The 22,861-nt window shown below is 44.0% G+C and overlaps 1 protein-coding gene across 1 annotated transcript in view; it reads left to right on the top strand.

Moving 5' to 3' along the window:
* The window catches only part of LOC138789642 (solute carrier family 13 member 1-like), a 50,828-nt gene extending 43,361 nt beyond the window's left edge, over positions 1–7,467 (top strand). The window contains exons 12-16 of the mRNA XM_069968396.1: positions 1,001–1,101; positions 1,851–1,978; positions 4,236–4,397; positions 6,000–6,137; positions 6,266–7,467. Coding sequence (XP_069824497.1) covers positions 1,001–1,101; positions 1,851–1,978; positions 4,236–4,397; positions 6,000–6,137; positions 6,266–6,406 — 670 coding nt within the window. The 3' untranslated portion in view covers positions 6,407–7,467. The remainder of the gene's footprint in view (positions 1–1,000; positions 1,102–1,850; positions 1,979–4,235; positions 4,398–5,999; positions 6,138–6,265) is intronic.
* The last annotated feature ends 15,394 nt before the right edge of the window (positions 7,468–22,861 follow it).

The following is a 22,861-nucleotide window of genomic DNA, read 5'->3' as shown; positions in this document are numbered from 1 at the left end:
CCTGGGCCCATATAGTGGTTTATGCCCCCTCTGTGCCCCTTTATAGTTGTTTCATGCCCCCTTTTTGCCCATCTGAACCCCATATATTTATATGCCCCCTCTGTGCCCCATAGTGTTCTATGCCCACTGTGCCCTATATTTTGTACTCCCCTGTACCGTAATTAGTTCCTCTATGCCCTATATTTTTTAACCCCCTGTATTCCAATTAGTTCTTCTATGCCCCCTGTGAACCCCCCCCTGCCCTCTGTATACTCCAATTAGTTATTTAGTAATTCTATGCACCATATAGTTGGCCCCTCTATGCTCCAATTACAAACAACCCCCCCCCCCCCCCGCGCAGTGCCCCCACCAGAGAAAAAAAAACAACTATTCACCTGTCACTCGTTCCCTGCAGCTCCTCTCCCAGCAGCGCGTGTCTTCACTTCACTTCAATTAAGCAGCCCAGCAGCAGAGGGCCACACCAGTGCTGTTTATTTATAATAATTTTTATAATAATTTTTTTTTATTATACAGTTCGGGGCGGCACACGGACTGGTAATCCGGCCAGCCCAGCGGGCATTTGCCCGGTTTGCCAGGTTACCAGTCCGGGCCTGGAAGTAACACACACAGCCAAGTGCTTCTCTACCCTCGTTCTAATGATCAGTGGGGGTCTGAATACTGAGACCCTTAGCATTTAAAACTTTTGACATGTCTGTATGACATATCAAATTTTTTGTTAAATGACAGGTTTACTGTAAAGAATGTTGTTTACCTGTCCAAACTCTAGAGTGTTTTGTCATTCTACTTGAAAAAAATGCAGCTGTCTTTTTGTACTCGCTCTTTGCATCCTTGCATATGAACCTGGCTTGTGACAAGAGTAACAATACATAAAAAAAGCTTACTGCTGCAATTATGCAATTATTATTCAAGATTATTATTATTTTACTATGATTGTGCTTTTTGACTATTTTAGAGCCTTTGTTAAATTTCTTGCATGTTTTGTTTTTCATTGCATGAACAGGAAAGGTTACAAATCTGATGCTACCTCAGCTATTCTATTTGGCTTCTTATTATTTATTATACCTGGAAGAAGGCCCAGCTGGTGGTGCTGTAGATCAAAGGGTATGTTCTTGATTTTGTTTTTTTAATGTAAAATGGCATGTGGCATAAGATACAACACCACGTGACAAAAATTTGAGTTATGGTGGAAGATTCTGGTTCTGTTTAAGCCACAGTGTATTGAGTTTTGAACCCTGCACATACCTTCTGTTGGCTTGTTTGCAGTATTATAGTACTTTCACATAGGAACAATAGATTCCAGCTCTATATCATTTACTGCTTGTAGTATAACTAACAGCCTCTTGTACAAGTTGCTTTAGTTGAATTCACTTGCTTGAATTAATTCTTTTCCCTTATACTTGCTATCCCATGGGTCACATTAGAAATGACTGCTGTTTGTGTGCTTGTTATTTATAGAATGCATGCACCAGAAACCCTTCATCTAAGCGGGTGGGATATGCCCAAATCAGATTTATATTTCTTTAGGAAGAAGAAATTGCTGCTTAGGCAATCGGGTGATTACCCCAGGTCCTACTCCCAGTACTCCTGGTAAATCAGCAGATCCTGCAGGGGAACGCCTTGGCTGCTGTAGGGGAAATGTAGTATTACACAGTGGCTGCTTAGATGAATTGTCATCCCTGTAATACAAGAATGGCTCTAGTCTGCAGAAAGAGAGAACACCTCTCCATTCTAGCTGATTGAAGACCTTCCAATATGACATCCATATTCCCAATATATATATTTTTTTTATTACAAAACTTTTACCTGGTTTTGTTTGCAGTAGCTGTGCTGACTGTTTTTTGCCATTATAGAAAAGCCTAGAGTATCTTCGGCCACAGAATCCACACCAATGATCACATGGAAGGAGTTTGAAGAATGTATACCTTGGCATATCGTTGTTTTGGTCGGAGGCGGCTTTGCTTTGGCTAAAGGATGTGAAGTAAGTAATTATAGATGAATAAAAGGGAGTTTCCACCTTTACCTTCCCATTAGCAATAATGTGTTTCAGGCATTCTTTACCTTACTTGACAAGAGTGCATGGTTAACCTTTGGTATTGTGATCCCTGGTGACACAGATCCCCACACCACCTAGTTCATTTAAACTTGCTTGGCTTTTCTAGAAATAAAAATATTAATAGATTCCAATCAATAAACCGCCTTTTCTCCCGCTTTCTCCCGCTTTCTCCCGCCCGGTTGGCGAGGTCCACCCTTTCTCTGGCAAAGATGGAGGGAGGTTTGGCTCTCCCAGATCCGCACAAATATTATATTGCAGCAGTGGCCACTAGGGTCCTTGATGGCTTCCATAACTTTGACTCGAAATTATGGGTGAAGTTTGAAAGTCTTAGATCCCCTTTTTCCCTCCCGTCCCTCTTGTGGAACAAACCTTCCTCGTGGACGGGCACACAATTATCCTCTCTACCCTTGATAGCCTGCACTACTTTGCTGACGTTCAGATACGCAAAATCTAGTAACCTTCTCTATGAAGCCGATGGCCCCCTCACCCCCATAACACTGACTTCCCCGCAGGACGTGCTGACCCCTCTTTTCTGACCTTTCCCAAGACCCACCATCTTAGCTTTAGAGAGGTATGCACAGCCTCATCCCTTATGAGTTGTTAATCCCCGAGACAGACAGGACACCTAGGCTTCTTTGGCAAAATCTTCAGATGTCACATTTTTATAGGTTCTTGGCTTCTAGCGCCAACCTTCATAGACAGCTTTCGGCGTTTGAAGACCTATGTATCCAAACTGAACCTCCTAAGCACACCGTTTCTCTTCTATACCGATTATTAAATACTCCGGAGGACTCGCACAAGACAAAATTCCAAACAAATTGGGAAACAGAATTGAATCGCACCTTTTCTAAAGAGGACTGGGAAAAGGCGATGTTCTTCTGTCACAAATCCTCAGTCTCCAGCAGGTCGCAGGAGATGTGTTACAAAGTACTATCAAGGTGGTATAGAGTCCCATCTTTGCTCCATAAACTGTACCCCTCAGTCTCTGACACCTGTTGGAGATGTGGGATGGCCAGGGGAACGATGAAGCACATATGGTGGGGTTGTCATAAACTGCAGGGGTTCTGGACAGAGGTGGTTTCTATAACGCGGGAGATCACAGGGACGCAGCTGGAAAACGACCCAGCCATGCTCCTGCTACTGATGTTACCCGGTTCCATAGGCAAACTTAAGAAGGGACTTGTTAAGTTCCTCCTGTTAGCAGCTAAAGTAGTGATACCCCGGAAGTGGAGGTCGGAAACCCCACCCACGATAACGGACTGGTTTGCAGAAGTCTTAGGCTGAGTTCCACAACAGGCTCCCACCTACGGCCAAATTGTGGTTCCCGTGGGCAGCTTTCTTAGATACACCTGCCTACAAAGACCGAGCCGTGTAGCAACAAGGCCTAGCCCAAACTGTGGTTCTCGCCCCGTAAGCAGACCTTCTCTCCTATGCCCGGATCGTGCTGGCATTACCCTCTTCCCCTTCCTCCTTCTCTCTCTCCTTCTTTCAACTTCCCATCATGCTTCATTCTCATGAGTTCTTGGTTCAACACCTCTGTTTTATTAGCTTAGTCTGGAGAAGTACCTTGCTGAGGTGATTTGTATACTCAGACTCTTACACTCTTGTTGTTGTTAATTTGTGTGTTATCTTGCAGTCAGGCGCTATGCCTGCTTCTATTGTATGTACACTTTTCTGATACATCTTACAATAAAAGCGTTGAGAAAGAAAAAAAAAAAATATTAATAGAAATTCTTTGCATTGAAGGGTGCTCAGGAAAAATGTAATGACACCCCTGAATATTATTTCTACCAATAAGTGCAGTGTTACTTTGGTCAGGCCACTCTGGGCATGCTGCTTTGTGTGAGCTCTTCTTTGTATGTCTGCACTAGTCTTTGTCTGCCCCTTCTTTTTTTCCTGGGACAATTTATCCTTTCATTAATGTATCAGTCGCTTTTAAATATATTGTCCCTTTTTTTTTTTTTTTTTTTCTTTTACTTATGTCTGTTTTTCATGAAACCAAACGTGCTGTAATTTCACTTGTCTCTACCAATTTACCTTGCTTGGTGTACTGGGAGTGCACCACCATCTTTGCTTTCTTGTTTTCCCCATTAGAACAATGTGAATAGAATGACAATTAAAATGTACTTTATATCATCCGATCTGTTGTGGACCCAATGCTAGTGACCCCTTCCTTTTGTAGGTGTCTGGTCTGTCCGTGTGGGTTGGGCAGAAGATGGAACCATTGAGTAGCTTGCCAGTCTGGGTGATTGTACTGATTGTTTGTCTGATGGTGACTTCTGTGACAGAAGTAGCAAGTAACCCGGCCACCATCACCATATTTCAACCCATCTTGTCTTCACTGGTAAGAACATTCATTATAAACCAAAATTGGACTTACAGTATACAGTATTATTTGATAAAGAGGGGAAAAAAAACTTTCTGCATACTTAAATGGTTAATTTGGGGTCCGAAATCCACTGTGCATATCTTCCCTGTCGTTTTTTAATTAGATGACATACTCTCTACGGGATTGTCATCCCGCTCTGAGTATGTAAAAGCCGGCCCCCTTAACACCTCCCACCACCACCGCCCGGAGCATAGTTTTCCTAATCCACACTCCAACTGCATCTGAGGCTCCCGAAGGTCCTGTCAATCCAATCAGTGACTGCGGTGGGGCTGTGAACTGATTGGCTGAGCGGGACCCCCGGGAGCCTGAGATGCAGCCAGATTGTGGATCAGGGAAAGTATGCTCCGGGTGGAGGGGGGTTAAGGGGGTTGGCATTTACATACTGGTAGAGAGTATGTCATCTAATTGAAAATGAATGGGAAGGTATCCGCAGCAGATTTCACTGCGAACTTGCAGCGTGAAATTCACTGGGGATATGGTACGTGTGAACGCACCTTTATGGATAGTCTTTCTTAGGGTATGTGCACACTGCGAAAAATTGGGGAGAACTTCAAGCGGATTCCGCTGTGTGCCCCCTCTTGAAGTTCTGCCCACTCCATAGGCTCCATTCTATGCTTAGGCAGATTCTGCCATCCGCCCAAAGAATTCACATGTCTTAATACACGGCCCGACCTGTAGGATAAGATAGCGCCAGTTATTACTGCACATAGTAGTGTTTATGCAGCCTTTTACTTTAATTGCGCATACCTAATTAAACGGACAGAAATGTTGCCGGTGGCACATTATTTTCCGACAGTGTGAAAGACTGCGATTGGCCAACAGTTTATCTGTTGCTTGCTCGTCTGTTGACTACTGTCCTTATCAGGCCATGTTCACACTTTGTAAGACGCCGGCCGGGTCACGGAACGGCCGGTGTCAGCTAAAATCAAAAGGGTTGTTAATATTCAGCAGCGCTAAAGATCATCAGGCCGCTATGGCAGTACTGGCCGGATGATCTTTAGCGCTGCTGAATTCGGATGCAGGTGCATCTCTGCATATTCCCCGCTGCTAACAATGGAGCGTGTGGCCGGAGCCTTATGCTCCATTGTCTGAACTGACAGGGTTTTCTGATGCCACTATTCAATGAATAGCGGCCGCAGAAAACTGAAAAATGTCAGTTTCTCTCGGCGCTGCTAGGGATCCCGGCCAGAGTTTATACCATGTGTTTACACTCCAGACGGGATTCCTTTGAAGGCAGCACTATGCAAGCTACGTAGTAATCACGACCGTTGTTTCAAACCGGCAACAACGGCCGTGATTATTATGTAGCTTACGTTGTGCAAACATAACCTCTCACTGGAAATATCTGCCTGATTTGGCTCTTTACGCACACACTCTCACCCACTTGCTCTCTCTAATCTGCCTAATTTATCATCTTGTCTACTGCTCTGTTCTCTCCAATCATTGTGATGCAGATCAGAATTCAACTCCTGGTAAAAATCACAAAAAATGCAAGTCAAATGAATGAATTTGCAAAATGTAGTTCAGATGTTAGTAAGTCTTTTCTCTTCGTGACAGGCTGAAGGAATAGGAGTAAACCCACTTCTGGTTATCATCCCAGCAACAATAAGTGCCTCCTGTGCGTTTCTTTTGCCTGTTGCCAATCCTCCGAATGCCATTGTATTCTCATATGGTCACCTGACTGTGCCAGACATGGTGGGTACAAACTTGACGGTTGTCTCTCCCTAGTGGTTAAAATAGAGAACTTCCTTCTTTTTAATAACCAAGTTTTTCTCAATTTACCTTTTTGACTGTTGTTTTTTTTCTCTTCATTTCATTCACAGATGAAAGCAGGACTGGGCACAAACCTGATCAGCATGATAGCCTTGTGGTTTGGACTCTACACTTGGGGAGTTCCCATGTTTGACCTGAACACTTTCCCAGATTGGGCATCTCACAACACATCAGCAGTTGCATCGCCTTGATTGACTTTTACTTCTACAATTCTCATGTGAAGAAGAAAGATTCTGATTGACTTCTAGGCACGAATATGAGCAATCTGTGTCCTCCAAATGTTTTTAGCCTGAGTATTATCTACTAGCACGGCGTGAATGGGCTAAGGACATGGAGTACACGGGTTGCCTATGGTTTAGTGAACACAGTAAAGCATTATAGAAGGTTTCTAAAGCATTAGCATATTAACAACCCTTTTATCATTCACAAAAGACATATTTGCTATCTCAAATCTTGTGATATGGCTTGACGCTAAATATCAGCATTGCCATTCCAAAAACACATGAGAGAGTATTACTTGCTTCTTCTAACAGGGATGGAGCTGCCCTTCACAACTCCACAATTGCCTTACTGGAGTAAATCCCACTCTGCCCTATTGCAAAACTACAACTCCTAGCATGCCATGACAGAAAAAAGTTGTAGTTTTGGCCCTTCAGGAGAGCCGCAGTTTGGGGACTACTAATGTAAGGAATCTTGTTGTAAGGCAAAATGCTAAATTCTTCCTCTTCTATGAATGTCACAAGGCATGTCTTGAGAATTTGGCGTTTTATTTGCTCTTTATTTAGTGTGGACACTATAGCAATATACTTTACATTTGGTAGTTACATCCAGAGCTTTCAATACAGATAACTCTCAGCACTTATCACGAGAACCTGCCTTCTCGGCACTTGCTGGGACAGGGTCATCAGTCAGTGGTTTTTTTTTTACAATACAAGGTAGCAGAACACCTCTATCCCCATCCTCTATTTAGGGCTGTCTGCAATTATGAAGGCTCAGAACTGCTAATGAATCCCCTGGAAATTGTACCTTTTTTATTCAACTCATGGTGACATGTTAGAAGGTGTGATTGGCGGACGACAGCTGCTAAGAAGGAGGAAAGAAGGAAGAGAAGCACTCAGCTGGGCATTGTCACTGTTTCTGCTCTGTTTTCTGAGGAAATCTACACACATGGGTAAAGCGCCATGACAGTCTCAAAGAGAAGCATAGAAACTGTTATGGTGCCTGTACTGCATGAGGGGAGATTTATCAAACATGGTGTAAAGTGAAACTGGCTCAGTTGTCCCTAGCAACCAATCAGATTCCACTTTTCATTCCTCACAGACTTTGGAAAATAAAAGGTGTAATCTGATTGGTTGCTAGGGTCAACTGAGCCAGTTTCACTTTATACCATGTTTGATAAATCTCCCCCATGTGCTCAGCTTTCTAAGGACAGCTTAGCACAAACTAAAGGAGAAAAGAATTCAGCATCTCAGAAGTTGAATAAAAGTTTAGGTACATATAAAGCATACTAACTAAGTTGCTGTACAACGCCAAGCGAGTTATGTGTACAAGTAGAGATGAGCGAACCTCGAGCATGCTCAAGTCCATCCGACCCCGAACTTTCGGCATTTGATTAGCGGTGGCTGCTGAACTTGGATAAAGCCCTAAGGCTATGTGGAAAACATGGATATAGTCATTGGCTGTATCCATGTTTTCCAGACAACCTTAGAGCTTTATCCAAGTTCAGCAGCCACAGCTAATCAAATGCCGATCGTTCAGGTTCGGATGGACTCTAACTCGAACCCGGTTCGCTCATCTCTATGTACAAGCCCTCTTAATAGGACTCCTGCACGGTACTCAATGGGAATTACATGGTGTGAGCGCCATCTCTCCACTTTGAACCGTGCATAGCAGCTCTGGAGGTATGCTTCTTAGGGCCAGTTCACACTCGGGAAGATCGTCGGAATTCCGCAGCGGAAATTTCCGCCGCAGAATCCCGCCGTGCTCAGTGTGCTGCTGTAAGTGAATGGAGAGGGCGCGCGCTCGTCCGCTGCCCCCGCTCTCCGCTCCAAGAACTAACATGTTAAGGTTAAATATTGCAGTAGACATGGAGCCACAGTGTATATGTGCGCATATGAAGGTATGATAAATACAGATGTATTACTGGTCCCGACAAAACACATTATAAGAGAAATAATATGCAAAACCTTTTTGTGTCTGTGAAAACTGCTCAATGTTTTACTGTACTGGAAAAGACAGATGGACTGAAGTGAACTTAATCTTCACTCTTTACAGAGCTGATACTTTTGGTGCTATAGAATATGTCTGAAAAAAGGGAGAGATAAAAACTTTAGATTTTTGCTAATGAACTAGTTTTTCTTCTTTTTTGGTACCTATTAGCTGTACAGTGCAGGACTCACTGATGGCAGGTATCTCAATATTTATGTTTAGTGGGGAGAGGTTAACACTATAGTAGTGACGTATGAAGAGAATAACTACTGGGAATAACAATATCCCTCTATGGGACAGGAGCATGACACACTTGAAGCAGTTCCCCCATAATAAAGCTTTCTTATGCTCTTGTTGAACTGGCATTAATCGCTGTCTGTGAACCGCAGCCGTGTGCCCAGAACCATTGTACGTTCCTTTGGCATGTGCTGGACAATGCTTTTCTTTTATTTGCACAGTAGGATAAAATACTTGCATTATCACAGGTCAAATGCACAAAGCTCATGTTCTGTTTTGGGAGGTTTTTGTACTATAAATTATGTATCTTATTAACATGGAGAGACTGATCTGAGACTCCAAGTGTTTAATAATAAAAATTTTGAATAAAATGCAACAGTTGTATTAACGTTTTGTCTTCATAGTCTTTTTTTGTTGTTGTTGTTTTTTATTCCTATGTGACTTAGAAAGAATAGTGAAATATAACTTATACCCCATTCACAGGATAGGTGGGAAGTATCTGATTAGTGGGGGTCCAACTGCTGGGACCACCATGATCTTGAGTAAAGGGGGCCCTTTGTCCCACTAAACTCTATCTTCTTTTTATACAAAATGAATGTTTAACTGCTGTTCCATTCACTTGGAAAATGACCCCCCCCCCTTTCTTGTAATTCTGTAAATAGGTGGATAAGCTGGGGGTAACCCCTTTAAAGAATGTCTGCACACGCACAACTTTTTTAATATGAGAGCAATTACACTGATCTGGTTCCTGGGACCCTACTAAGACAGGAAGAGAAGAGGCTTTCTATGGGAATACCCATAGAAAACCACTCCTGCTCTGGACAGTTCCTGTCACGACCAGAGATGTCAGCAGAGAGCATTGTTAGACTGAAAATAAAACACTTCCTGCAGGACATACAGCAGCTAATAAGTATGGGAAGACTGGACATTTTTTTTATAGAAGTGAATTAAAAATCTATATAACTTTCTGACAATAGTTGATTTGAAAGAAAATTTTTTCCGCTGGACAACATCTTTAACCCCTAGACAATCCTGGGAGTTGGATTTCCTTAGTATTTCACAGGTGATATAATTATACTCCATGCATCAGGTATTCTCACAGGTGTTCTTTGTATGGAAAATCCTCAAAACATGACCTGTTGGTGAGGCCCGAGGACTGGATTTGAGAAGCACTGCTCTATTGCTTTCAGCTGCAGCTATCAGTGCCTATCTCATTAATCTATGCAGTATTACTATACTGCATAGATCTCAATGAGAGATCAATGTAGCTACCCAGGGGGGAATGGCTTAAAAACAAAAATAAATAAAATATATTTATATATATAATTTTTTTTCAATTTCACCACACTATGAATTTTTTTCTGGTTTCGCAGTGCACTTTATGCAAAAATTCAGCCTGTCATTGCAAAGTAGAGTTAGTGGCTATGGTTTTTTAAGCACAAGGAGGAAAAAACGAAAGCGCAAAAATTGGCAGGGTCCTCTAATGGTTAACAAAGACAGCACTGAGGATCAAGGTACGGAAAATTAAAGGGGTTTTTAAGTGCTACAAAAACATGGCCACTTTCTTTCAGAGACAACACGACTCTTGATCAGGTCGGCTGATCGTTGGGGCGTCATTTGTCTTTCAAACATGTTGAAAGACAAACAACTCATACAGCAACGATCTGCTGCCGTCGCTCCGTGGAATAGAAGCAGCAGCAGACCACTGCTATATGCTATGGGTTGCCCCGACAATCTAGCGATCACCTGGGCGGCCCCTCCCGCACTCACACCCGTGGAATAGGGGCTTTACTTGGAACAGGTAATCAGGACATAACAGCAAGTGCAACCAACCTGCTGTTATGGTGTGTTTACATAGACAGATTTATCTGACAGATTATTGAAGCCAAAGCCAGGAACAGACTATAAACAGAGAGCAGGTCAAAAAGGAAAGATTAAGATTTATTGTCTTTCCAAATCCATTCTGGGCTTTGGCTTTAATAATCTGTCAGATAAATCTTTCTGCATAAATGCACCATTAGTTTCCTGCAAAGGTTGAAAGCTGCAGGTGCCCTTCTACAATTACAGCAGGTACACAGCAATTATATTCAGTGGCAGTAGTTTCTGCTGTTTTACTGCTGCAGCATTATGGTGCATTTACACGAAACTATAATTGGCCCGATCGTATGATTAACGATGTCGGAGTAACGATTTTTTTCCATAACTATCAGCGTTTAGACGGTATGATATATCGTACGGAAAAATCGTTTTGCGATTGCGCGCCCGCAGCCCGGCCCTCCGCTTATCCGCATCCCCCTGCGCTGGCTTGATCGCCACCCCCGCCGCCGCTCCGGTCGCCCCCCTGCGCTGGCTTGATCACCCCCCCGCCGCCACTCCGGTCGCCCCCCCCCCCCCCCCCGCGAGCATACGTTACCTGCTCCGCGCAGTAGGTCTTCCGACATCCCTGGCTCCGCTCTTCAGTGCAGTGATTGGCTGAAGAGGGGAGCCGGGAATTTCAAATGGCTCCTCTTCAGCCAATCAGTGCTCCTCTTTAGCACTGATTGGCTAAAGAGGGGAGTCGGGAATTTCAAACGGCTCCTCTTCAGCCAATCAATGCTGCCTTGCATTGATTGGCTAAAGAGGGGATCCGGGAATTTCAATCAATGCAAGGCAGCATTGATTGGCTGAAGAGTAGCCGTTTGAAATTCCCGGCTCCCCTCTTCAGCCAATCAGTGCTGCCTTGCATTGATTGGCTGAAGAATCGTTATGTGTAAACGCAGCATAAGTTGTATTTCTTGCCCACTAAGTCTCTGTTTCAAACCCGCTCTGCCTCATTATGATCTTGAAAAATATTGGCAAAAATATTAACTCTTCAAAGCTCAATGCTGACAAACTCCTAGCAGTTTCTAAAAAATGGACTGCTAGGGACAGATCTTCACAAAATGCAATTACTAGATTTTTCACTAGGGGGCAGTAGAGAGATTTAAATGACAAATTTCAAGTAGCATTTAATTCATAATCCAAATCTATAATCAATGCACTAGCAAAGGACACTAGGGCTTGTTAGTGGGGCAGATATTTTATTATTTGTCATATTACACATGCTCTTTCATTAACAATAATCATGACAAGGGCAGAATAAATTAGGTTAATGAAAAGGAAAAAAAAAGGACAGTAAAAAGTGCATTTAACGAACAGGGATTATTTATATAATAATTTTATACCTTAGAAATCTCTATTAGAAAATGTAAGCCTCTTTACATGAACATGAGTAAAGTTACATTCATATGATGCACAAATGGTGCAGCACAGGGGAGGATGGCAGAAGTCGGCAACAGGGAAGCGTGTGTCCCTTCTGGTGGACATATAAGGTCTATGAGCTGGATCTTTTTAGGATAGAGCGTTTATAGCCAGAATACCCCATTTAGGGTAGCTTCACAAATACGGTATTCGTAGCTGATTTCACACTGAGCATTCCGCAGCGAGTTTGGCGTGAAATCCACTGCAATCCAGTACATGTAAAGCTACCATTAAAGTGAATTTCTTGGAATGCTTTGTAATACACAAGGTAGCTTATTGATCGTGCTGTTATGTGTTTACTCTGAGAAATAAATATATATATATATATATATATATATATATATATATATATATCCATAAGAATAATACCCAGCCACAGGAAACAGCGGCATATTGTTTATGTAAAGCTAATATTTTGTCAGGGAATGTTTTAATTTCTGGGGATAGTTTATCAAGATTTGGATAAGGGTCCCCAGAGAAATGGAATATACATTGTGCGCATTTCCTGTAACTCCTTTGATGGTGTGGATTACTATGTTCTCCATAATATGAGCTATAAATATATACTGTATGTAGCGGAAGAGATCCAGCAAAGATACTGACTGGAACTAATATCCCAACGTACCAATCTATTGACAAACTATGTAACGTGCTGTGGAACCAGTTGGCGCTATACAAATAAAAGCATTATTATTATTTTTTTTATAAAAGCATTATGACTTTGTGACTTCTAAATGATCCTTCTACTCCAGTGACGTGAGAACCTGTCAGGCGTGCCATGGCATTACAGTAGGCATGTTCCCTTTAAAGGGAACCTGTCACTGGGGACAAGGGCACAGAGCCCGTACGACCCCCCCCCCCCCCCCCCCCTTGGTGCAAAACACGTTTCCTACTGATGTTCAGCTCGGACCTTCACCTGACAATAGACCCCGGTAAGTGGACCTTCACTAAAAGTTGTTGAGTACCCCTGCTCTATGGGCTTTGGACTCATCTCAGTGGCACGCACACACAGCTTCGGGCGCTGATATCTTCGTCCCGTGACCGGCTCCAGGAACGGGACTCGTCGGAAAGGGTAAGTATCCGGGGGCTGCACCGGGGGGTCGGGCGGGCTCTGTGCCTGTGTCCCCGGTGAAAGGTTCCCTACAAGCTGCACCTGTAGAACTTTTAGGCAGGCCCTGCTCACTTTAATGTTCAGCCTGCTCACTTTAGTGCGGGGTGAGCAGGCTGATCATCAAAGAGAACAGAGTGATTGAGCAGGAACTGTTAGCATGCTACTCCTAATTACATTAAAATAGTTTATATGAATAGTATTTTAACCTCCTGCTTAGGCTAGGTTCACACTGCGTTTTCAGCATCCGTTTAACGCATCCGTTTTTTGCAAAAAACGAATAAAAAACGGATAGCAAAAAACGGATTCATTTGTGTGCATCCGTTTTTCCATTGACTTCCATTATAAAAAAAACGGATCCGTTTTTTTTGGCGGACTAAAACGGACCAAAAAACGTTGCTGACCCTATTTTTCTGGACGTTAAAAAAAACGGATCCGTTAAACGGATGCTGAAAACGCAGTGTGAACCTAGCCTTAACAATCTGCTGTCTCTCTTTATCCTTCTGCTTCTTGCTGCTGGTGATATCTCTCTTAATCCAGGTCCACCTTTCCCTATTGTTAATCCGTCTCTTTTCCCTCCAAGAACTTTTTTAATCTAAGAATCACTGTCGGACATCTTCTGGTCCATCTGTCTCTCCGGTATCCTTCATCTGCGCTCTCCTGAACTCTCGCTCAGTGTGTGACAAAATCAGTCATGACCTCTTCATTACCAAATCCTTCACCCTTCTGGCTCTGACTGAAACCTGGTTATAACCATCTGACACTGCTTCCCCTGCATCTCTATCCTATGGTGGTCTTTAAAGGGGAACTCCAGGTAGAGGTTAAAAAAAAATGAAACTTCTGCAGAAGCATAAAGCATTACTTACCTGTCTATTCCAGTTTTGAAACCACCAAAAATCCATTTGTTTTGGGGGGGGGTTTGTTCTGTTTTGTGTTTCCGCACTTCCTGGTTGATCAGTTGTACACAGTACAACAGGTTCCAGAATGCAATGCTTTCCCTCAGCTGTTCATCACAGTCCTCCACCCTGCCCATTCCCTGCCAAAATCTGTTGCAGAACATGTAGGCTGTGTTCACACATTGTTTCATTGTGTTACTGAATTATTTGCTGTAATTTATGATTTTGTTGTGGTCCCACCCACACAGCACACTGTATTCTATACCCGCAACACAACACAGCACTCTGTATTCTCTACCAGTAACACCACACTACACACTGTATTCTCTACCTGTAACACCACATAGCACACTGTATTCTCTACCTGTAACACCACACAGCACTCTGTATTCTCTACCTGTAACACCACACAGCACACTGTATTCTCTACCTGTAACACCACACAGCACACTGTATTCTCTACCTGTAACACCACACAGCACGCTGTATTCTCTACCTATAACACCACACAGCACGCTGTATTCTCTACCTGTAACACCACACAGCATGCTGTATTCTCTACCAGTAACACCACACAGCAAGCTGTATTCTCTACCTGTAACACCCCACACAGCACGCTGTATTCTCTACCTGTAACACCACACAGCACGCTGTATTCTCTACCAGTAACACCACACAGCACTGTATTCTCTACCAGTAACACCACACAGCACACTGTATTCTCTACCTGTAACACCACACAGCACGCTGTATTCTCTACCTGTAACACCACACAGCACGCTGTATTCTCTACCAGTAACACCACACTACACACTGTATTCTCTACCTGTAACACCACACAGCACTCTGTATTCTCTACCTGTGACACCACACAGCACACTGTATTCTCTACCTGTAATACCACACAGCACGCTGTATTCACTACCTGTAACACCACACAGCACTCTGTATTCTCTACCTGTAATACCACACAGCACACTGTATTCTCTACCTGTAATACCACACAGCACGCTGTATTCTCTACCTGTAACACCACACAGTGTATTCTCTCCCTGTAACACCACACAGCACACTGTATTCTCTACCTGTAACACCACACAGCACGCTGTATTCTCTACCTGTAACACCACACAGCACTCTGTATTCTCTACCTGTAACACCACACAGCACACTGTATTCTCTACCTGTAACACCACACAGCACGCTGTATTCTCTACCAGTAACACCACACTACACACTGTATTCTCTACCTGTAACACCACATAGCACGCTGTATTCTATACCCGCAACACCACACAGCACTCTGTATTCTCTACCAGTAACACCACACTACACACTGTATTCTCTACCTGGAACACCACACAGCACGCTGTATTCTCTACCTGTAACACCACACAGCACTCTGTATTCTCTACCTGTAACACCACACAGCACACTGTATTCTCTACCTGTAACACCACACAGCACGCTGTATTCTCTACCAGTAACACCACACTACACACTGTATTCTCTACCTGTAACACCACATAGCACGCTGTATTCTATACCCGCAACACCACACAGCACTCTGTATTCTCTACCAGTAACACCACACTACACACTGTATTCTCTACCTGTAACACCACACAGCACGCTGTATTCTCTACCAGTAACGCCACACAGCACGCTGTATTCTCTACCTGTAACACCACAAAGCACTGTATTCTCTATCTGTAACACCACACAGCACGCTGTATTCTCTACCAGTAACACCACACAGCACGCTGTATTCTCTACCTGTAACACCACACAGCACGCTGTATTCTCTACCTGTAACACCACACAGCACACTGTATTCTCTACCTGTAACACCACACAGCACGCTGTATTCTCTACCTGTAACACCACACAGCTTGCTGTATTTTCTACCTGTAACACCACACAGCACATGTAACACCACACACCACGCTGTATTCTCTACCTGTAACACCACACAGCACTCTGAATTCTCTACCAGTAACACCACACAGTACGCTGTATTCTCTACCTGTAACACCACACAGCACGCTGTATTCTCTACCAGTAACACCACACAGCACGCTGTATTCTCTACCTGTAACACCACAAAGCATGCTGTATTCTCTACCTGTAACACCACACAGTATTCCCTACCTGTAACACCACACAGCACCCTGTATTCTCTAACTGTAACACCACACAGCACGCTCTATTCTCTACCTGTAACACCACACAGCACACTGTGTTCTCTACCTGTAACACCACACAGCTCGCTGTATTCTCTACCTGTAACACCACACAGCTCGCTGTATTCTCTACCTGTAACACCACACAGCATGCTATATTCTCTACCTGTAACACCACACAGCACGCTGTATTCTCTACCTGTAACACCACACAGCCCACTGTATTCTCTACCTGTAACACCACACAGCACACTGTATTCTCCACCTGTAACACCACACAGCACGCTGTATTCTCTACCTGTAACACCACACAGCACGCTGTATTCTCTACCTGTAACACCACACAGCACGCTGTATTCTCTACCTGTAACACCACACAGCACGCTGTATTCTCTACCTGTAACACCACACAGCACGCTGTATTCTCTACATGTAACACCACACAGCACACTGTATTCTCTACCTGTAACACCACACAGCTCGCTGTATTCTCTACCTGTAATGCTGTTATTGGAATAAAGTAAAGAACTTTTTGAATTTTTTTCTTTTCATTTCCACGCACATATTATGATCAAGCATCTGTTATCTTTAAAGTTGAGCCCCACAATAAGGCTCTGATCCTCTCTGCTGTTTAGCATCATTTACTTGTTTTACTGCATCATTTTTGTGAATACGCTGCAGTACTGCGATGACACTCCAACATGTGGGAACACAGCCCTAATTTCACTGCACACTTCTGCACAATTATAGAAATCAGTTCAACACCTGCTTCTGGCCGGTCAGAGATGGTGAATCACTCGGGATTAGGGGATCCAGCCAAGCCTCCTGGGAAATCACGCCCTGCCCCCTGTCTGCATCATCAGCCTGATCTTAGCAAACACACACAATGTGAGACAGAGGCATTGAAAATGTGTCTCCTAAGGTGGGAGAGCAGAAGGAGCAGGAGACAATGTGGATTTGCACAGGGGCCATTTTTTTCACTTCCTGGATTTCTATCAGCTACCAGTGTGGCAGAACCGCACAGATACGGTAATACATTGTATAGACACATATTTAACTTTTAATGTACTTTTAATAGAAAACAAGTTTTTCTTATCTGGAGTTCCAATTTAACTCCCCCACACCCCCAGACCTGAGGGTAGGCATAGTGGAGGGGGTTGGTATTCTTCTTTCCCCGCAATGCACTTTCCAGGTCATCCACCCTAGACCCTCACTTTCCTTCCCCTCCTTTAAAGTTTGAACCCTCAAACTCTTCCATACACTTTCCCTTAGAGCTGCTGTTATCTATCCCACCCCCGGCTCCCCTCGACAATTCTTTGACCACTTTGCCACCTGGCTCCCTCATTACTTATCCACATAAGTCCCCACACTAATCCTGAGTGACTTATACATCCCCATCGATATTCCAATCTCCTCCCCTGCCTCTCAGCTTCTACTTAAAGGGGTAGTGCGGCGGTAAAGAATTATTGACAGAATAACACACATTACAAAGTTATACAACTTTGTAATGTATGTTATGTCTGTGAATGGCCCCGTTCCCCGTGTCCCACCACCCCCACCCGTGTACCCGGAAGTGTGGTGCGCTAAACATACCTGTCACGTGCCGACTCGTCTCCGATCTTCAGTCTGCGATGTCGTCTTCGGGCGGCCGGGCCGAATCCCTCCGAGCGTCCTGAGTGCCAGCCGCCCTCTTCAGTGTCATCGGCTGCTCAGTCGCGATTGGCTGAGCATAACTGTAATAATTCTTTACCGCTGCACTACCCCTTTAACCTCCCCTTTGGCCTCTAACAGCTAACTAAATCTCCCGCACACAAAAGTCAGAATTCCCTCGACCTGATCTTCTTCCGACACTGTTTAGTTTCCAACTTTATAAATGACCTATCTGAGTTATTAGACCACAATGTTCTTTCTTTCTCAGTCACAAACATCCACCCCCCCCCCCTCTTGACACTCCTTCCCCACACAGATACAGAAATCTGCATGGTATCAACACTCAACCAACTCATAGACTGCCTACAATCCTCACTGTCCCCAATGTCATCCCTCACCTGCCCAAACATAGCAGCCAAACACTATAACAACACCCTGAAAACTAGTTTCCCCTAATCTCCGCACACCCTGTCACAGATACCAGAAGCTCTGGCACACTCCAAAAACTGGCTTTCTTCAGCAGTACTCAAGGACTGCTGAACATCTGTGGAAGAAATCTAGAACCTCAGCAGATTCCATCTCACTACACTCATTCACTACAAATTCATTCTCAAAACCTATTACTCTGCCCTTCATCTTGCCAAACAAGCCTATTTCACCTCTCTTATCTCCTCATTGGCCACCAATCCAAAATGCCTCTTTGATAACTTTAACTCTATTCTTAAAGGAGAACTCCAGGTAAAATCTATATTTAATATGTTATTAGATAAGCAAAGTTAAACAAATTCTTAATGTACACTAATTATGGGAAATGCACATATAGTACTATTTCCCTCAATTTAGTAGATCAGGCAGGCTTCAATTTCTCTTAAAAAAATGTGACGTCATAACCCGGGTGTATGTACCTGAAGGGTCCAGAAGGAGGTGCAGTATATGTAGAAATATAGAAGTAGAAGTCTATGCAGAAGTTTATGTAGTGCAATCATTCCCATCCCCAGCCCCCTACCATGCAGTGGGTGAACTCTTTAGTTACCATCTATCCCGTTCCCATCTGCCTCCTTCCCCATGTTGTCTGCTCATGTGCTTCCCTCCCCTTGCTGCCCAGTACCCGCTCATGTGCCAGCCTCCCTCTCCGTGCCACTGCAGTAATTAATGATTAGGGGGAGAGAGCGGCAGGGACCAATAGAGGAAGGTCGATAAGTAGCTCTCACCCTGCTGCACAGCACCAGGCAGCGCGGGACAGGTGGGAGGGAGGCACATGAGCGGGCACCAAGCAGCATGGGGAGGGAGGCTGGCACATAAGCAGGCAGCACGGGGAGGGATGCACATGAGCGGGCAGCACAGGAAGGGAGGCACATGAGCGGGCAGCACAGGAAGGGAGGCACATGAGCAGACACCGGGCCGCACGGGGAGGGAGGCTAGCACATGAGCAGGTACCAGGCAACACTGGGAGGTAGGGAGGCACATGAGCGGGCAGCATGGGGATGGAGGGAGGTAGATGGGAACGGCATAGATGGTAACTAAAGAATTCACCTGCTGCATGGGGACGGGGATGATGGCACTACATATACTCCTGCATAGACTTCTACTTCTATACTTCTACATATACTGCACTCCCTGCTGGACCCTTCAGGTACATACACCCGGGTCGTGATGTCAAGATTTTTTTTAAAGAAATTGAAGCCTGCCTGATCTACTAAATTGAGGGAAATAGCACTATCCGTTCTGACATCACCTCCCAGCCCCAAAGTCCCATAGATCCTTTTCTTTCTCCAAGCTCCTCTCCTTCTCTCTTCCTACTACCTGCCCAAGTGACCCTATTATCTCACACCTCCTCCAATCACTCTTTCCTGCTGTCATTACTCACTTCACTAAAATATTTAAAGGGAAACTATAATGTTTAGCACGTGCCAGGATACGCTATGATAAAAACTGCCGCTGCGCTCCAACCACGCTCCCGATGCAGGCATGTGACAGATACTGATTCCTTCCAGCAGCTGATTGCAATGTAACTTTACTCATGTTCAAGTAAAGAGGGTTACATTTTTTATTAGAGACTTTGACTCAATAGAGTGACTTAACTGTGCTGCCGGAAGGAATCCGTATCTGGCGCGTGTCTGCATCAGGAGTGCAGCTTAAGCGCAGCAGGTTTTTTCACAGCGTATTCTGCCGCCCACTAGACATCATAGTTTCCCTTTAAACTCTCCCTCTCATTTGGTATCTTTCCCTCCTCCTTCAAACATTTTGTAGTAACCCCATTACTGAAAAAACCTTCAGCCATCCTGTACAGCCAACTATCGACCTGTCTCCAATCTCCCCTTCATCTCTAAACTCCTGGAACGTCTGGTCTATTCTCACCTAACCCGCTATCTCTCTGACAACTCTCTTCTCAACCCTCTACAGTCTGGCTTCCGATCCCTTCACTCCACTGAAACTGCTCTCACCAAGGTGTCAAACTATCTCCTGAAGGCCAAGTCACAAGGAAACTACTCCTTGCTGATTCTCCTGGATCTCTCAGTAGCGTTTGACATTGTGGACCACCAGCTCCTCCTCTCCATGCTCCGCTCTCTTGACCTTAAGGATTCTTTTTTTCTCCTGATTTTGTTCCTACCTCTCCGACAACTCCTTCAGTGTAACCTTCTCTGGCTCTACTTCTTCTCCCTTACCTCTTACTGTTGGTGTTCCCCAGGGATCAGTCTTGATTGCCCTCCTCTTTTCCCTCTATACAGCCCCCATCAGACAGACCATCAGCAGGTTTGGCCTTACCTACCATCTCTACACTGATGACACCCAGCTATACACCTCTTTCCGTGACATCACCCCTGCAATCCTGCAAAACGCTAGTAACTGTGTATCTGCTCTTTCTAACATTATGACCTCTCTATTTCTGAAACTCAGTCTTTCTAAAACAGAATTCTTGTATTTCCTCCCTCTAACCAACCCCGGCCTGACATCTCACTCTGTCTGTGGTACTAGCATCACTCCTGTGCATCAAGATTGATGTCTGGGGGATATGCTAGACTTGGATCTATCTATCTGCACGCTCCTGTCATCTACATCTTAAAAACATCTCCAGAATATGCCCATTTCTTACCATTGACACAGCTCAGACTCCTACTGTCACCCTGATCTATTCTCGTCTTGACTATTGTAACTACCTACTAATTGGTCTTCCTTTCTCTAAGCTCTCCCCTCTCCAGTCTATCCTGAATACAGTAGCCAGACTTATCTTCCTTTCCAGCAGTTACACTGACGTCTCCCCTGTGTACCAGTCACTGCACTGGTTGTCCATTAAATCCAGAATTCAGTTGGAAACTTCTCACCCTAATCCAGGGGTAGGGAACCTTTTGTGCTGAGAGCCATGAACGCCAAATTTTTAAAAAAGTAATTCTGTGAAATCCATACAGTACATATGTCCATACAGGGGACAACCCACATACCTACTCACTTTACTGCACATGACACCAAACAGGATAATCACTACTGTTTGAGACCCTATAGGTGGGAAAATGGGAGGGAAGTTGCTGGAAAAGTGCAGAGTCTAATGGTGTGTTTACACTGACAGATTTATCTGACAGATTTTTTTATGCCAAAGCCAGTAACAGGCTATGCACAGAGAACAGGTCATAAAGAAAAGACTGAGATTTCCCCTTTATTAAAATCCATTCCTGGCTTTGGCTTAAAAAAATCTGTCAGATAAATCTGTCTGTGTAAACGCACCATTAGATGATTCCTTGGTGCTTTCTCTGGATCCCTTACAATGAGCAGTGAAGTTTTATAAAGGTGTACTACAAATCCCAGCAATAGAGTGTAGTACCCACTAGTTTAGGGGGGGGGCTGTACGGTACTATCTGGACCTAGATGTGATACTCCCTTTACAATGAGCAGTGAAGTTTTATAAAGGTGTACTAAAAATCCCAGCAATACAGTGTAGTACGCACTAGTTACATGTCACTTTCGGCGGAATGCGGAATCAGCCGGCCCACAGAATGGTGTCTACGGAGCCAGCGGAAAGGCGCACGGACAGCCGACAGAATTCCGCGGAGTTTATCCGCGAGAATTCCTCAGTGTGAACCCACCCTATAAGTGGAGCTAGATTCAGAGAGGAGTGGGCGGAGCTACAGGCTTGCAGAGCTGTGATGTCACTGCTGACCCCTGTGACCTGGAAGTTCTTTATGTAAACAAACACAAATCCAACAAGCAGCAACAGAGGAGGAGGCCCAGGGACACAGAGGCGAAAAAAGGTTAGAGAAAACCACTAAGGGAAAGGGACAGATTACAATTTATTCACATTTCCAATAAGAAAAAAATGTTGGACAACCTCTTTAACTTTTAGTCCCCCTTGGGGACTTTAATTATTACTGCACTAATCTCTCATAATGATCTGTGCAGTATACTTATCCAGCACTGATCTGCACTTTACTACTGCAGCCCCATAGCTTTATACATAGCATCTATCTGCTGCAATATTTGAGCTGCAAAAAAGGATGTACAAATGCCCTGGTGCCAAATTCTTTACACTAGGGTGCTTGGTTTCTGTGGTTTCAGTAATCTTAAAGTTTTGATGATTAAAAAAAAAGTGTGCAAACACTGAAAAATATTTCACATATTTTTTTGTTACTGCTGAAATGATCTGTCAAGCAATGACTGCCAACAATATGCTGATAGTAAATTGAAAAAAGCTTTCACTTTCTTATTATGTGTGAGCTGAATGATGACTGTGTATCAGCTGCCCTGCTATAATGATTCTACCTTTGCATCAGTTAAATAATAGTGGAAAATATTCAGTAAGAAAATAGAAAAGATGAGCACAACTTTTGTTATTTTTAAGTGAGATATTATAGTAATAATAGGGATAGTTGGTTAAATGATTTTCCTTCTAACGTATACACCAATGTATTGTAAAATTAAAACCACCTGCTCAAAAGGAAACTCACCCACTGTAACCCTTACAAACCAGCCACACTATAATACGGCATTAGGGAAGCTTCACACAGGACAAATTGCAGGGGAAATCTCGCTGCGAGTTTTGCAGCGAGATCTGTTACAATCCAAGGTCCTGGCAGTTCCTTGTGAATGCATACT

This window comes from Dendropsophus ebraccatus, chromosome 4 (assembly GCF_027789765.1).
Source record: "Dendropsophus ebraccatus isolate aDenEbr1 chromosome 4, aDenEbr1.pat, whole genome shotgun sequence".
Taxonomy (NCBI): domain Eukaryota; kingdom Metazoa; phylum Chordata; class Amphibia; order Anura; family Hylidae; genus Dendropsophus; species Dendropsophus ebraccatus.
The sequence above is the reverse complement of the archived record's forward strand: the minus strand, read 5'-3'. Positions and strand labels throughout refer to the sequence as shown.